This window comes from Sciurus carolinensis, chromosome 11, assembly GCF_902686445.1.
Source record: "Sciurus carolinensis chromosome 11, mSciCar1.2, whole genome shotgun sequence".
NCBI classification, from domain to species: domain Eukaryota; kingdom Metazoa; phylum Chordata; class Mammalia; order Rodentia; family Sciuridae; genus Sciurus; species Sciurus carolinensis.
The window spans coordinates 15,094,946-15,110,931 of NC_062223.1; the positions used below are offsets into that span (position 1 = coordinate 15,094,946).

Consider the following 15,986-nt stretch of genomic DNA (forward strand, 5'->3'; position numbering starts at 1 on the left):
CACATATTAGCCAAACTTCCTAATGTAATGACCCAGAAACTTGGAAAGGGCACTTTCTTGTCACTGTCTTTGCTACACCTAGCTCCAGTTCTCTTGTATCACTATACTGCCTAGAAGTCACCTTCAGACACCGTGGAGGGTCTATACAGTGGGTAAACTTAGATAAGCAATGGAAATCGGTTATATCAGGAAAAGTCAGCATAGCTAGTTAAGAGTGGCTGGGTCAGGAGCAGACTGTTTCACAAAGATAAGCATATATAAAAGAAGGCAGAGAAATACTGGCATCTGTGGACAGGAAACAGAGGACAGGGGAGTGAAATGGCTCGGCTTGCCCTCTACCTCCTGAGCCTTCTCTGGGCTATGACTGGGACCAGTACCCAAACCCGAAGCTTGTGCTGTGAGTATGGTGTCTGTTCTGAGGAGGCCAGGGAAGCAGTTCCCCCGAGAAGAGTCAAAGACCTCACACAAAGGTCCGCTGATAAGAAAGCCATTGGAATGGCAGTCACCGTACAAGTTCCAAAGTGGGTGAGCCAGGGGGTGAGAGTGTGCTGTTCATCATTCCTGATTCAACAGCACAAGCTCTTTGAGAGCCAAGCTGATGCTTTTTTTTATTAAGGTAAACTGAAGTACTGTTGCAGGAGTGACGCTTGCTGGTGCGAGACAGACACCGAGTGGCCACTGAGATCCGGCACCACTACCAGTGGGAGGTTTTGGGAATGGCTGAGGACAGAGCAGGTTCCAAATCTTTAATACTCTTCATGAAAGAGTGGGGTGAAAATAGAGGCAAGGCAAACAGTTATTTCTAGGAAGTTACCGGAAGTCATGTGAAATGTCCATGAGCCATATTACTTAATGATAATAAATGAAAAATAACTTTTAAAAATGCAGATGTGAGTTTTTAAGAAACTATAAGGATGAATTGCATCAAAAAAAATCAACATTTTCTGTATTTCTCTTCAATCATTTAAGTTACCAAAGTCAATCAAGTCTTCTATTAAAAGGATAAAAAAAAAAAAAAAAAACATGGCACTCATGTTTCTGAGGAGAGGGAACGAGGGCAAGAGGTTTGATAAGTGGCTTTTGTCTTCTCAGCTGTCCCCTCAGATCAGCAGCCTTGGGTGGATGGCCTACAAGTGCTCATGGAGAACTCGGTGACCTCGTCAGCCCTGCCGAACCCCAGCATCCTGATTGCCATGAACCTGGCCGGGGCCTACAACCTGGAGGCCCAGAAGCTCCTGACCTATGAGCTCATGGCCAGGGACACTGCCGGTGAGACGTCTGAGCCCCTGGCCCACACCAAGAGCCACACACACCACTAGCCACTCCCAGATTCCAACCTGTGTCATCCCCCAACACACCCAAATGCGCCTCTGACTGTATCTTGACTCCTTTCCTTACACACTGGTAAGATACCTGGAAAGGAATTGCGTGAAGTGACAGCACTCAGGGAGGAGGACCGTGAAGCGGAAAAGAGCTCCCTACTGGACGCATGGAAGCAGGATTCCAGTTGTCAACGTGCCACTTACGAACTGCAACCTTGAGTTCGAGTTTCTTGTTTTTTGTTCTGTTGTTGTTGTTGCTTGTTTGTTTTGGTACTGGGGATGGAACCCAGAAGTGTTCTACCACTGAGCTACATCTCCAGTCTTTTTTTAAGACAGGGTCTCACTAAGTTGCCCAGGTTGACCTCAAACTTTCCATCTTCCTGCCTCAACCTCCTGAGTAGCTGGGATTACAGGCATAAGCCACACAAGCCAGCTATTCTGTGACTTGAACAAATCACTGGATGTGGCTCAATCTCATCTCACCTTCTTTTTGTTTGTTTGTTTTCTTATTTGTTTGTTTATTTATTTATTGGCAGCACTGGGGATTGAACCCAAAAGTCACTACTGAGCTACATCCCCAGTCCTTTTCATTTTTTATTTTGAGACAGTCCTGCTGAGTTATCCAGATTGGCTCCAAGCTTGCTATCCTCCTGCCTCGGCCTCCTCAGTAGCCGGGACTGTCACCTCACCTTCTATAACAATAACACCACAACTAATAGCAATGACAATGACAATAAAAATCTCTCTTCTACCTACCCCACAGGAGTCACCTTGAGGCCCAAGTTCAATAACAAATTTTAAATTATTTTGTAGCTGAACATTTTCATAGATAAATTGGTGTGAATGTGCTTGCTGCTTTTTAAACCAGATACCAGAGATTCTTGTCAGGGTCATAGATCACACAAAAGATTGAATACTCCCTTAAGTATTTTTCCATATACCTTTCTTCAGAAAGATCAAAACATTATGTGAGTATATAATTCTCAAAAATCACAATGACCCGGATGTGCTCAGCCCTAGTCCCTGGTGGCCCCTCCCCTGAGGACATCTTTGTGTCACTGCTCCGTTTGCTCCTCCACAGACCTGACCCCTGGACAGCTCGCCCTCACCATCATGGCCCTCACCTCCTCCTGCCGAGACCCGGGGACTAAAGTGTCGGTTCTGCAAAGGCAAATGGAGAACTGGGCACCTTCAAGTAAGACCTCATGGGAAGGGAGGGGAAAGTGAGCAGAGTTCTCTTCCTGAAAATTTTAAACCCAGAAAGGAAAAGAGTGGGGAGAGTTACAATGTCACCTTCTCTGATAATTCCACCAGTGACAGATTCACTCCTTAGTCAAAAAAAAAAAAAAAAATAAAACCTAGAAAAGTCAACAGATGTGTCAGGCTCACCGGAAACAGCATCGTCCCTTTTATTCTTTTCAAATGCCAGATGACATTCTGAAAACACTGAAGTCACCTTTTGCCAATACTGTGTCTTTCTTTCTGTGACAGGTTTTCTAGCAATTTCTATTTAAAGAGTTTAGTTTTATCCTTCATAAATGTCTCCGGCACGATGAATGTTAGTCTAAGAAAGATTCTTTATTCCCTTCTGAGGCCCCAGTGACCAAGTGACCACATTCTATGGGCCCAGTCTGGCAATCTTGGCCCTGTGCCAGAAGAACTCAGAGACAACCTTGCCAATAGCAGTCCGCTTTGCCAAGACCCTGCTATCCAACACGTCTCCCTTCAACGTGGGTGAGTAGGCGGCCACAAGCTGAGAACACGAGGGGCACAGTGTGCTGAGTGGTGGGAAGTGGTGGACAGGGAAGTAAGGGTCTTGCAGGAGGACCTGAGAGCCAGGCGAGCTTGTGCAGATGGGGGACATTCAGCACATGTGTGCTGGGAATGTGAATAATGGAATAAATGAAAAAAGGGGAGAGAGTAACATGTAGAAATAAGGATGAAACTTGAAATGTCTAGCAGCTACAGAAGCACCACTGGGAACAATAAACATGTCGCCCACGTGTAGGGATTACTTCCAAATTAAACGGCCCTGCCTTGCACCCTCTGTAATTGCTACTAATACTTCCATACTCTGCTTTTCTAATGCTTCTCCTTATTATATCCAAATAGCCTCTTTCTATTAAACAGTTACTAAGTCCATAATGTTCCCCCCTCAGGAATCACTGGGACCCTCTTATTCCTTCAATCTGAAAGCTTTCTACTGCTAGTATATGAAAGCTTTTTCCTCTGCAACACCAACCACACCCTTTCTCTGTCCACCCCTTTGTGTGTAATGATCTCTTCTCTTTAGGGGTCACTGTCATGGCCCTCTGCCACTCTCTCATCAGTAGCAATGTCTCAGGCTTTGCCCTTTATCCATGCTTCATCAGCAACCTGTTACATTTCAGTTTCTATCAACAGCAGGTAAACGTATTCTGGTCCCCTCTCTGTGGATCAAGAATAGACTGGTCTCCCTTTTGCACCTGAAACCTCACACATTTCTGGGGCATCTCAGCCAGTCCAGAAACTGTGAACTTCTTTGCCTTTGGGTTTCAATACCACTATTGCCCTGAATGAAGTCACCTGACTTTCAGGTGGAGACTGGGGTGGGAGGGAAAGATCAGTAAAACAAAAAATGCTACCTGGCAAGTTTTCCATTTGTTCTGATCTTTTCATCCCAGAACTTCCTCATTCAGTTCACACAGGTTTATCACATACAAACAATGACAGGGTCCCTGTGCTGTGTGCTCTGGGGGATGCAAAATTCACAATATCCAAGCGTTCACGGGGCATAACAGCCACAAAGCACAGCAGAGATGCTGAAATTACAGAAGAGGCGAAACAACAAATGCTAAAGGGGTTCAGAAAAGAGGCTGCGAATGACAAAGAAGACTTCACTGACAGGTGGGGATGGCCAGACTTTCAAAAATGGGTGAATTTTTGAAAGATAAAAACTGGGACAAAAAGCAGGGGATTGAACATACCGCCAGTCGACATTAATTAAAAACATGAGCTGCTGAGTAGCACAGATGTGGGTTCAAGTTCTGGCCCTGCTGCCTACTGGCTGTGTAGCCTTGGGCAGTTAGTGAACTTCTCAGCGCCTCCATCTCCTCATCTCTTAAAGGCAGGTAAGTAAGTTTCCTATTCCACAGGTCGTCCTGAGGTCTAGATTAAATCTTGTAACTAGAACACAGTGAGCACACAGAAATGTCACCTGTTCAAAACACAGTGGTGGCGATGATGATGGTGGGCCTGTCCCCTCTGTGATTCACAGACACGGGAGCAGTGGCAGCCTTGGCTCTGACCTGCATGTACAACAAGATCCCTGTAGGTTCTGAGGAAAGTTATAGAGTCCTGTTTGGTCAGGTGCTAAAGCACATTGTGGAGAACATCAGCTTGAGGATCAAGGACAATGGCATCATCGGGGACATCTACAGTACTGGCCTTGCCATGCAGGTAAACACATCCTGGACGCTCTTGAGCGAGTCCATGCCATTAAGCCCAGACTGTAGGATCAAGAGACCAGATGTCTGCCGACATCTCCGGAAAAGCCCAACTAATGTGATTCGCAGTAGGTTTCTTGTGGCACCTGTGCCTCAGTTTCCCCACTGGCAAAATGGATAGGTAAGTGTTCATCTTTCCTATCTCATAGGTAAAATACGAAAACAAATCCATATGCATTTACTTTCCTTCCTTGGGAAAAAAATTAAATAAAAGAAATGCTTTGGTTTATTACTAATAATAACCAGTTTACTATTCAGAGTTATAGATGATTGAAAGTTTGATGTATACATAATGATATTAAAACAGGTCCTCAAAAAATATTGAATTTTCTGGTTCAATCTTGCCACCAAGTGCTCTTTTCAGTCCTTTGTCCTGATCCAAAAAAGGCCAATTTTCATTTTTAAATGGTTAATGAAAATAATCTAACGTCTACTCACAAAAATCCCTGGTAAATAGTAGAGTCATGTCTGTTAGCCAAGTCCACACTCAGTCCTATGCTCCCTAGAATATTTCCAGGCTTGGGTTTGGTAAGATGTTGCTTGATAGCTCCAGAAACACCCTCCCCCTTTCCCAGTTGATTAAGGCAACATCCTCTGCTATTGCACCCAGGATGGTGGGGAGAGAGAACCAACTAGAATCAGAAATTAAAAAGTTACCTGGGGCCAAATCCTCTGATCCATACTGAGAAATTCATGCTCTGAAGTCTCAAAGTATCTTACGGGATAAGAGAAAAGTTGCACCATGAAATCTCCAAGTCAGGAAAGGGAGAATGCTGGGGTTAGGATGCCAGCCCTGAACCTAATACAGCTTTGGACTACTACTAGAAGAAAACTGTCTCCTGAGAAAAGAGATGCCAATATTGTTATTCTCCACACATTAAAAATTAGGAAAGGGCATAAACAATCTAAGTATCAGTTAATGTTAAACATAAGACTAAAACCAAAACTCCCATCCCAATATACCATGTCTAGGAGTCACTAATAAGAATCAAGTCAATTTTCATGTCATGGCCAATAAGAGTCTGTCATAGTACAAAGCATTGGGTTTTTTTCCATGGTTGAGTCAATCATACAAGAGAATCCCCAATACTTAGGTCTAGAAAACTCCATGAAAGAAAACAGGTAGTCTGGAAGAAATGAATATAAGAATTGGGTGGGGGTAGGGGGAAGAAAGTCATGACTCACCTAAAATAACCTTGCTTCAACTTAATGCCTGATAGAGAAGTGTTGACTTTGGTAAATTTGCCTTGTGAATTATGTTTTGGATCTTATCACCTGTTAGGTACACTCTGATAAGCTGTTCCTGGGAACTAAAGCTTTTCCTATCAATAGGCAGGACCTCCTCCAAACCCAAACACCACAGGCCATGTGAGTTTGTCAGTTGAGATGCATAACCTCCTCACGGCCCCCTGGAGTTTACTCAGGCAGCCTGATATCTGAAGTCAGCAGGTGTCTAATATATAACCTCCCTGGAATCTAAAACTTTCTGGCATTGAGATCAAAGGGTTCTGGAGCTATAACAACTTGGGTTTGAATTCTGAATCTGCCCACTATCTTGGACAAATACTTAATTTCTTGGAATTTCATTTTCTCTACCATAGCAAAATTGCAACCAGGTTAAAAGAAATGTGATATACAAAAAAATCACAGGTGCAATTTCATGCTTGTTCACTGTTCATGGTCAGTTACATATAATAGCTTAACAATCTGGAGTATTGGCATTGCTGATGTTTTGTCCCAAGGGGAAACATCTTGCTTAATAGAATTTGAGGGGATATTGTTCCTGAGGAGTATCTACCTAATGTTCCTTAAACCAAACTGCTTTGTAAAGTCACCTGCAGCAGGATCTATGGTCCATGTCTGCCAAAGATAACAGGGTGGTCATACATGTCACAAGTGGCCATACTACTCTCTCTAGCTAAGAGAACTATTTCTGACTCCTCTCTACCTTCTCCCATTCCCCATAACCAGCTTCAGGCAAAAGAGTCATCAGCAATTCCAGCCCTTTAACATGCTCTGGTGGCCTTAGCCAGCACAACTGTAAAGGAAGGAATGTGGTAATGACAGTGTCTATATCACATGTTACAAAATTCTTTTACATATTAGCCCATCAGAACTTTAAATGACAACCTCCCAAAAGCAGGCAGGAATTGTGCTTTTATTTTACCCATTAGATAAAAATACTCAACAATGTTAAGTGAATTGGTTGGTGTATTAATCAGACTCATTTTTCAGGAAACAAAAATCCAACTCATTTTGCTAAAAAAAAATGAGAATTTATTATTTCATATACACTTGGGATTCCAAGGTTTCAGGAATAATCAGGAAAAAAAGGGTTCAAACCATAATGTCAAGGACCCCCCTTTTTTTTCAATTTCAGCCCTGGTTTCCCTCATACTCTCCTGCTACATGGCTTCTTCAAAGTATTTCAAGATGATGACTCAACATTCGCTCACACAGTCCCAGCTGAAAAAACCCAACAGGAAAAAGAAGTGTTTCTCTCCCCCCATATCTGTATGTCAGGAAAAGACTGAACAGTTCATGCATCCACCAGTCACTGTCCCCAAGGGGATGGTGCACTGAGATCAGCCCAGCCCATGGGCTGGCCCTCATTTGGAGCCTCTGATTGGCAGTGCTGACAGTTACAAGCTGTGGAGAAAGTTCACCAGGCTCTACATGACAACACATAACAAAGGGAATCAACTACATTTTGTTCTAGATTGTTCTAGACTACAGCTCCCCCTGGAGCTTGCTTTGCCCATTCTCACCCTCACTCTGCATCCAAAATCTGTTCATAAATATGGCAGCCCTACTGGTGTTCCTTGAATCTGATCATCTCCAGGTATTTGTTGTGTGACTACTGTGGCAGATACTGTGCTAAGTGATAGAGATGTAGACTTGAGGAAGACAAACATAGTTCCCAACCCTACGTGTCCCTTCAAGGCACGTAAGTGCAGCTATGCCTAACATCTACATACCTCTCCCTCCCCTCTTCCTCCCTCTGTCCCTTTCTTCCTCCCTCCCTCTCCCCTCTCTGCCTCTCATCCCAGGCTCTCTCAGTGACACCTGAGCAACCTAACAAGAAGTGGGACTGTGAGAAGACTATGGATATAATACTTGATGAGATTAAGCAGGGGAAATTCCAAAACCCCATGTCCATTGCCCAAATCCTTCCTTCCCTGAAAGGCAAGACGTACCTAGATGTGCCCCAAGTGACCTGCGGTCCTGGTAAGAACTCTTTTAACCTCCACCTCCACTTATGTCATAAGGCAGCAACTTATGCCAAGATGAAGTGTAGGTCAATGTTAAGTGGCATGTAGACCTTTTACGTCTTTCTCCCACGTGTACAGAGACACACCCGTCTTAAAATCCCCAAGAGCATGTGCTAGCATGCAGCCATACTAGTCAACCCTCAGAATTCAGCCCTATGTCTACTTCAATCAGCATACATTTATTCAGGACCACTATGGACAAAGCATTTTGTGGGATGCTAGTGGAGGGAGGCCTATGGTCTGAACAACCAAATAGATTCACATTCATTTGACAAATGTATCACCAAACATTATGCAAATCTTATCATACCTGCTTTTTACAAAGTAGGAGATAAGTAAATACACAAAACCAATAATATTTGGAATAATGAAAAATGTATTATTATTACTTGTTTTAAATTAAACTAAAAACATAAAATTAAATCCATATACAGTGCAAAAAAGAAATGACCAATTATTGATTTTAGTTGGGAGGCTTAAGAGAACAAAGCTGACATTTTAGCCAGGCCTAAAGATCTAATCATGAAAGTTTGATGCTCACAAAACACGAAAGTGATGGAGTGGAAATATAGCATGCTACTTTTTAATTTGAAATATCTATATTTTATTCAGTCATAAATACAACACAGAAATACTTAAAATTCAAATATTGCAGAAATGTGCATTTAGAAAGTAGGGATCCTTCATCAAAATTTTGTACTCCAGAGGTAACTAGTATTGGTATGGATTTCTATCTCTTCTTTCTAATCAAATACCAATATAAAGTATTATTCTCTTAAATTAACTTCCTAAGGCAAGAAAAGATTATAAGCTCCTATCCATTTCAACACAGAATCTGTAGAGACCAAAATCAAGCAAAATGTTTCCAACCATATTGAATACTATATATTCACCTAACTCCTTGGGCTGTTTCCCAACTTAAACAACTTAAACAAGTTGGTCACAGAGTCTTTGCCTGGATTCTACACTAGTTGTCCAAGTACCTTGTTAAACAGTCTGAAACTTATTACTTTCTTGAAATTTTTCTGGGATAAGTGATCAGTAACAGACTTCACACCTACAATAGAAGTCCCATAATCTTTGACATATTTTACATCTTCACTCTTCACAGATCATGAGGTGCAACCAACTCAACCCAACTACCCTCCCCCTGTCCCCACCTTAGCATCTAATATCACTGTCACATATACCATAAACAACCAGCTGAGAGGAGTAGACCTGCTCTTCAATGTGACCATCCAGGTTAGCGTGAGAAGTGGATCAGTGTTACTTGTTGTCCTGGAAGAAGCACAGCGCAAAAATTCCATGTTCAAGTGAGTGCTTAGAGTGTAGCTCACCATTCTCCCAGCCCTACCCCCAAATATCCTCGCTCTCCATCCTCCACATCTTTACTTTTATTCCTTCTGATAATTTAACATGCTTTTATTTAATAACCTCTTGAGCAGCTCATGACAATTTAAATCATACAAGTCAATATAAGCCAAAGGAGCCAATGTTAAGTCATACAAGTCAAGGAGAGTCCACTGTGGATTAGCAGTCAAAGAAGGCTCCATGGTTTTGGGCCCCAACAACTAGGTACTATTTAGGAAGATGTGGAATCTGTGCTATAACAGAGCCTTTGAGATAGGAGTGAAAAAAACTAAACTTTGGAGAATGCTTATAGTTTGCAATCTGGAGTTAGTGAGTAGGTCAGTGTTCACAGAGGAGAGAACACAGGGCTGAATTAAGTGACATCTGGAAGGGTAGGCTGGATGACAGTGTAAAAGGTCTGAAATCCCTGGCTAAGGAGATCAGCCTCCATGTTGCAGAGAAGCATTACAAGTTTTTGAGTAAGGACACTCACATTATAAAAGGTTCCTTGGACCATGAGAATAGGAGGCAAAGAGAAAAGCTATGGTGTCTACAGTAATGAAGCTGTGAAGTGACAAGGCCCTCACCTAGGATGAAGGAACCACACCAAGGAAGACTGGACAGTGACTGGAAGTGGAAGGCAAGAGGAAGCCTCAAAACTATTGATGGGGTGTGGAGAAGAACGTCTTCCAGAGCAAAGCAGACTGGTTTAAAAATGTGTGTTCAAACTAGAAACAGGGGAGGCATTTAGAGGAAGTCCTTGGAAAAGACGTTAAGAAAGGCAAAAGAGACCAGAAAGTACTCTGATAGAGATGGCAAAGTTAAGGAACTGTGCAGTGATGGCAGACACATGCCCCCCAAAGAACATGAGGCAGCTCTAAGATTTTCCATTTTACAGATAAAACCCTAGGCCCAAAGAAATTAAGGAGCATTCCTAAGATCACATAGTATGTAACTGGCAGTGGAGAGCTGAGCCCAGATGTGACTGACTCTGAAGGTCGTGTTCCTTCCACTCCCCTGTCAGGAAGAGCAGAATACAGGAATAAATCATAGAGGACAAAACTAAAATTTGGGTATGCTTATAGTTTGCAAAGAGAAAGCAATAAAGAAAAAACAGGTAAGTCTGTTTAGGAGGAGCCAAGGGAAAGTGCCCACTCATGGAAAGGAAAGAGGAGATTAATTTTCAAACCTTCTGGATATACTCTCCTTCTCTAAGTTTAGCTTTAATGTTGCCTGACTTTTCTTTTTTCTGATTGTAAATATGATAAATAACACATGATAAAATGTGGGAGGGAAAAAGTATAAAGAGGAAAACAAATCTACAGTCCATCCACAATATAACCACTGTTAATACTTTTTATTATTTTGTTTTTTCTATATATACTGTAAATAGCTGTGATTATTTCTGTATAATAATTTTCACTTAGCATTATTGCATAAATATTTCCTCATTTTACTGAAAATTATTGAAAAATATTATTTTCATAACTTTCAAATATTCAATCTCATATATTCATTCCATTATTTGTGTGATTTTTTTCACCCATTGTTGGGCACTTACACTTTTTTAATTTGATTTTAAAAATCCATTCATTTTAATTTCATTTTATTTCAGGCAAAGAAATTTCATATTCATTAATTATTTGCATTTTTTTCTTTTGAGCATGATTTATATGATCTTTAGAAGCATTTAGAATATCTCTGTCCCTTCATCTTACCCCACCCCCACTTTATTGCCTGATCTAAAGTGAGGTATTAATTATGTATTATTTTATCCTTAGATTTGAAACCACAATGACATCTTGGGGCCTTGTTGTCTCTTCTATCAACAATATTGCTGAAAATGTAAATCACAAAACATACTGGCAATTCCTCAGCGACAAAACACCTTTGAATGAAGGTAAGAGAGGAAAAGGAATGGATGTTTCTTCCATAGTTTGGGGGCTACATTCATTATTTCATTTTATTCACACATTCATTTAATCAATAATTGTGAGACTATAAATGTATTTCCAATAATTGTATATATAGTAATTACATAAATATAGATGTGATATATATATACATATATATATAAATGACATTAAAAGGACTTGTACATGGCATGCATCTAGCATGTGAGAAGCAAGACAATCAAACCCAGGTTTCTAAACTCACACTCCAGCAAAACCTTTACATTCATTATTTTTTGCACAAATATTAATATACCCTCCAACTTAAAGAGCACTGGTGTATGGTTTGTCTAAGGATGATGATACCTGGTTAGGCTGGTATGGGCTGTCGACATGTGGAGGGATGGAAACCAAAGTCACAACAGTGCTAAGACTGTGGCTTCATAAGGAGATTTTTTTATCCAGTATCACAGTGTGAAAGCTGTTCTTAGCACCTGTCATAGGTTAACAAAACCTGGCCCATCAGAATTTGCAGGACAGCATAGCATATAATAAAGATGCTGAGCCACACAGGCCTTGGCTAAAAGACCCTTCTATATAAGAGCTGCATTATGCAAGTGATGAATCTTCTCTGGGCCAGTCTCCACAGTTACAAATTGGGAATGGCTATAACAATTTCTTGAGTTATTGTGCAGATTAAAAATACTATATTTAAAATTAAGTACAGGGTCTTTTGTATAGCATGTGTTCAAAAATGCTAATTATTATTATTAATTGTCCTACCACTTTTCTCTCAAGAAATTGTCCTGGGAACTAATATTAGACTTATTTTTGTGCCTGCCAATTACTTTCTGAGAGAAAGATGGCAAAGGGAAAGGTCTCTGAGATTCAAAAAGATTGGGACCTGAAACTGTCACTCTTCCTGTTGCCTGAACTACCTGGAAGATAATGAATGCTGTCATCTTTTATCTTCCCTGTCCTGAAAGACAAAATTCTCAACCCACTGCCCATCCCTATTTCTTACAAAAGCTTCAAAAATAAAAGTGAGATATTCCCTTGAATGCCCTAATTTTGGATGAAATAAGTCATTTTAATGATAACCACCATTTGTTGTAAAATTATTAGTGTGGGGTCCTGTACTAGGCACCCAGCAGTCACTATTTCTAATTCGAAAGATAACTCTTCAAATTTATGTATAAATTTATTTTATTTTAAATATACAAAATTTTCTATGTGGAGAAAAAGAGGCTGACACATCCTAAGGAGCTAATCCAAAAACATGCACCACAAAATAGCAACCCAGAAACAAGAATTCCCCAAATTCCAACTCCATGTTTCTTCCACACTAATCAAACTGCCCATCTCTCTCTAGGGTTATTTTACTTCTCAAACAAATTTAGTGGACTGATCACTTGGGAGGTAGGGGTAATTACACCCACCATGGTGACCCCACGTTATTCTTTTCTTTCCAGGAGTTGCTGACTATATTCCCTTCAACAACGAGCACATCACAGCCAATTTCACCCAGTACTAAAAGGAGGCGAACTCAGTTTCTACTGAACATCTCCATAGACAGGTGAATTTTTTCCACTTTGTTTCAGAAAAAAAAGTGTATATCTACAATGCTATCCTGTATCTGGTAAAAACACAAAAGAACACTCTATGGAATAAATGATGCAAAGTCCTCCTGAGTCTAAACATCCCTAACTCATGAAAATAAAATTTCCAATTCTCAAAGCAATGACCACCAGCCTTGATTTAAACTTGGGGAGAGGGGAAGGGTCCCGCTGACTTTTTTGGAGATCATTCTAATTTTCTTGATTAATTAAACAATGCACTCCCTATTTCTACAAATGCTAAGTTTTTGTTTTATTTCTGTTTATTTTTATTTCTTCTTTTTAGTTATACATGACAGTAGAATCCATTTTGACATAATTTTAAAAGTATGGAATATATCTTGTTCTAATTCAGTCCCCAGTACCTCTCATGATATATTTTTAAAATGTCCTATTTGTGTTTCTAATACCAAATGCTCCTTTTTCAAATCACCTAATATAAACATACACCTACAGGTACAGACAAATATACATGACAAGGCCAAAATGACTCCACATGACAACTCTCAGATGGTTCGGAACTCCCCTTCCATTTCTAATGCTTGTTCTGGGTAAAATCAGGTTTGAAATAGTTTTATATAATTTTATATATTTAGTATATAATACAATTCATATTTATAACAATATATAATATAAAAATAAATAATGTGTTATGTGACAATCATAACTGTACTCTGCTTATAGGAGTCAACACTGGTACAAACTTTATAGAGAAGAATATGAAAATTTGTATTAAAAGGCCTAAAATAGGGCTGGGGATATAGTTCAGTTGGTAGAGCACTTGCCTCTCAAGCATAAGGCCCTGGGTTCTATCCCCAACACCGCAAAAAAAAAAAAAAAAAAAGCCCTAAAATATACAATTGGCCCTATAAATTCACAGGTTCTGAATGTGCAGACTCAACCTAACGCAGATTTAAAATACTTGCAATTGAATTTGTAATGAACATGTACCAACTTTTTTCTTATAGTTATTCCCTAAACAACATAGTATTAACAACTATTTACATAGCATTTATGTTGTCTTAGGTATTATAAGTAACCTGTACATGATATAAAGCGCACAGGAAGATATGACTAGGTCATATGCAAATACCACACCATTATATATATATATACGGGATTTGAGCATCCACAGACTTTGGAATCCCTGAGGGTCCAGGAACCAATCCCCCAAGGATACCGAGGGATGGCTGTACTCAAACTAGACCCACAAAACCCCAGTTGTGAAATTTATGCAAAGAGAAAAATCATAAGAGGACACAACGATACACAAGAATCAAAATGTCAACCATGACTGTTGGATAACAGCACTTAGGCACACTCCCAGTTCTTTGCCCGAGACTGAACCCCAGCATTAGACAGACGGAATTTCCCAGTCATGGTCCTCCTATCCCGGCATCTTAAAAACAAGAACCTGCTCACTGGTAACAATGTGGCTCCCAGAAAAAAGAGATGTGAACCAATCACACAGGCCCAGGCCCAGACCCTCATCCCCAAGCCAGCTGTTAGGTAAATCAATCTGTCCCACAAAAAAATCAGCACTGTCATTGTAATAGAAGGAAATCTCAGGAATGATAAATAAGGTGTTCCCTCTTAACGTATAACAGACATAAATGAAAAAAGTAGAAGTTATCTATGCATCCAACAATAGAACCATGGACAGGTAGACTCTGGCACATCCACATAATAGGATATTAAAGGTTACTAAAATTCACCTTGAAGATAAATACTTGCTGACATGAACATTCACCCAAGTGAATGAAGCAGACTACACAATATTATGGTATCATCCATACCAGTGTTTTGGGGGCTTGTTTGAGACAATTACCGGTGATTTGGGGGTTTTGTTTCACTGTTTTCTGAGTTTTAGCTATTTAACACATAATTGAGCAACTGGAACCTGGGAAAAATATTTTAAGCAAAAATGACATTTTGCTTAACAATAAATTGTGTGACCAAAAGCTGTGTGTGTGTGTGTGTGTGTGTGTGTGTGTGTGTGTGTGTGTTGGCAAGACTGGGAGCAGGGGGATGAGCTGGATCTGCTATGACGAGTTGCAGTTCTGCTTTGACAAAATGCCTTAAAATGTACCCAAATGTATATTCTCTATAAAAATAAAGTTGACTGCTATAAGTGATGAACGTGAGAACATACTGTGAAATCCATTCACCTGTCAGTACCTTGAGGCAGGAAGTCACATAAATTCAGTTTATAAAATATGCCTATTTTTCAAGACATTTCGGGTTTTTTTTTCTATGTTGCCAATACATTTTCTAGTTGGTTTCCATTTGTCATTATCTCACAGATAAAAGAGTTCTACTCTTGTTCATTTGGGAACAATTATTCCACTTAAGAATTTTTCCAAGCAATGACCCTCTTGTTTCTTCTGTCCCTGATTCCTACCTTTTGGTCCTTTAGCACCAGTAAATTACCTAAGAAGAAAGAGTTAATCAGGGGATTTACTAATATCCCTGATTTTAAAAAAAAATGGTAGCACAAAATTGCTGAAAACCCTAAACAAAAATCAAGAGTATATGCACATACATAGAAAGAAACTGGGGTGGGAGTGGGGGTGGGGGAGGGGGAGAACCTGACATTTCCTCCAAGGTTCTTCTCACTATTTTACTATTTCTACGCACACTCTTTCACAGTTCCACAAGAAAGAATCACTTTCATTTAACAATATATCCCCACCAACAGTTCCTGGCATAAAAAATATATATTAATTATTTCAGTTCAGAAAGGTAAGTTCCAGTTGGAAAAAAAAATAGCCTGAAGATACAACGTGAAAAGAAATCTGGACTTGGAATAAAAATATTTTTAGCAATCATTCTATACATGCTAGCAAGTAAGCTTAATGACCTGGTCAAGATTCTAAATAATTAAAAGATCAATTTCTTCATCTATAAAATGGGGAGTCGGCCTAGAAGAATCTCAAACAATTATTTTAATTCAGTAAAGTTTTGAGAATTGTACTCCTGAAGATATGTATAATTACTTGTAATAAGCTACCCACCCTACACTAGCTGTAATAAAAAAACTGAATTAAAG

The 15,986-nt window shown here is 40.0% G+C and overlaps 1 protein-coding gene across 1 annotated transcript; it reads left to right on the plus strand.

Moving 5' to 3' along the window:
• Positions 1–318: 318 nt before the first annotated feature.
• Cblif (cobalamin binding intrinsic factor) lies at positions 319–12,855 on the plus strand. The gene is made up of 9 exons (XM_047515922.1): positions 319–397; positions 1,093–1,269; positions 2,404–2,517; positions 2,916–3,056; positions 4,579–4,760; positions 7,858–8,035; positions 9,191–9,392; positions 11,211–11,329; positions 12,794–12,855. Exons 1-9 carry the CDS (start codon positions 319–321, stop codon positions 12,853–12,855), a joined length of 1,254 nt encoding a protein of 417 aa, XP_047371878.1.
• Positions 12,856–15,986: the final 3,131 nt, after the last annotated feature.

Bases quoted from the DNA above. Each gene is read 5' to 3' on its own strand.
- Cblif (XM_047515922.1), top strand. From the start codon at position 319: ATGGCTCGGCTTGCCCTCTACCTCCTGAGCCTTCTCTGGGCTATGACT. The intron at 2,518-2,915 runs GTAAGACCTCAT...TTCCCTTCTGAG, and splicing joins GGAGAACTGGGCACCTTCAA to GCCCCAGTGACCAAGTGACC. The intron at 3,057-4,578 runs GTGAGTAGGCGG...TGTGATTCACAG, and splicing joins CACGTCTCCCTTCAACGTGG to ACACGGGAGCAGTGGCAGCC.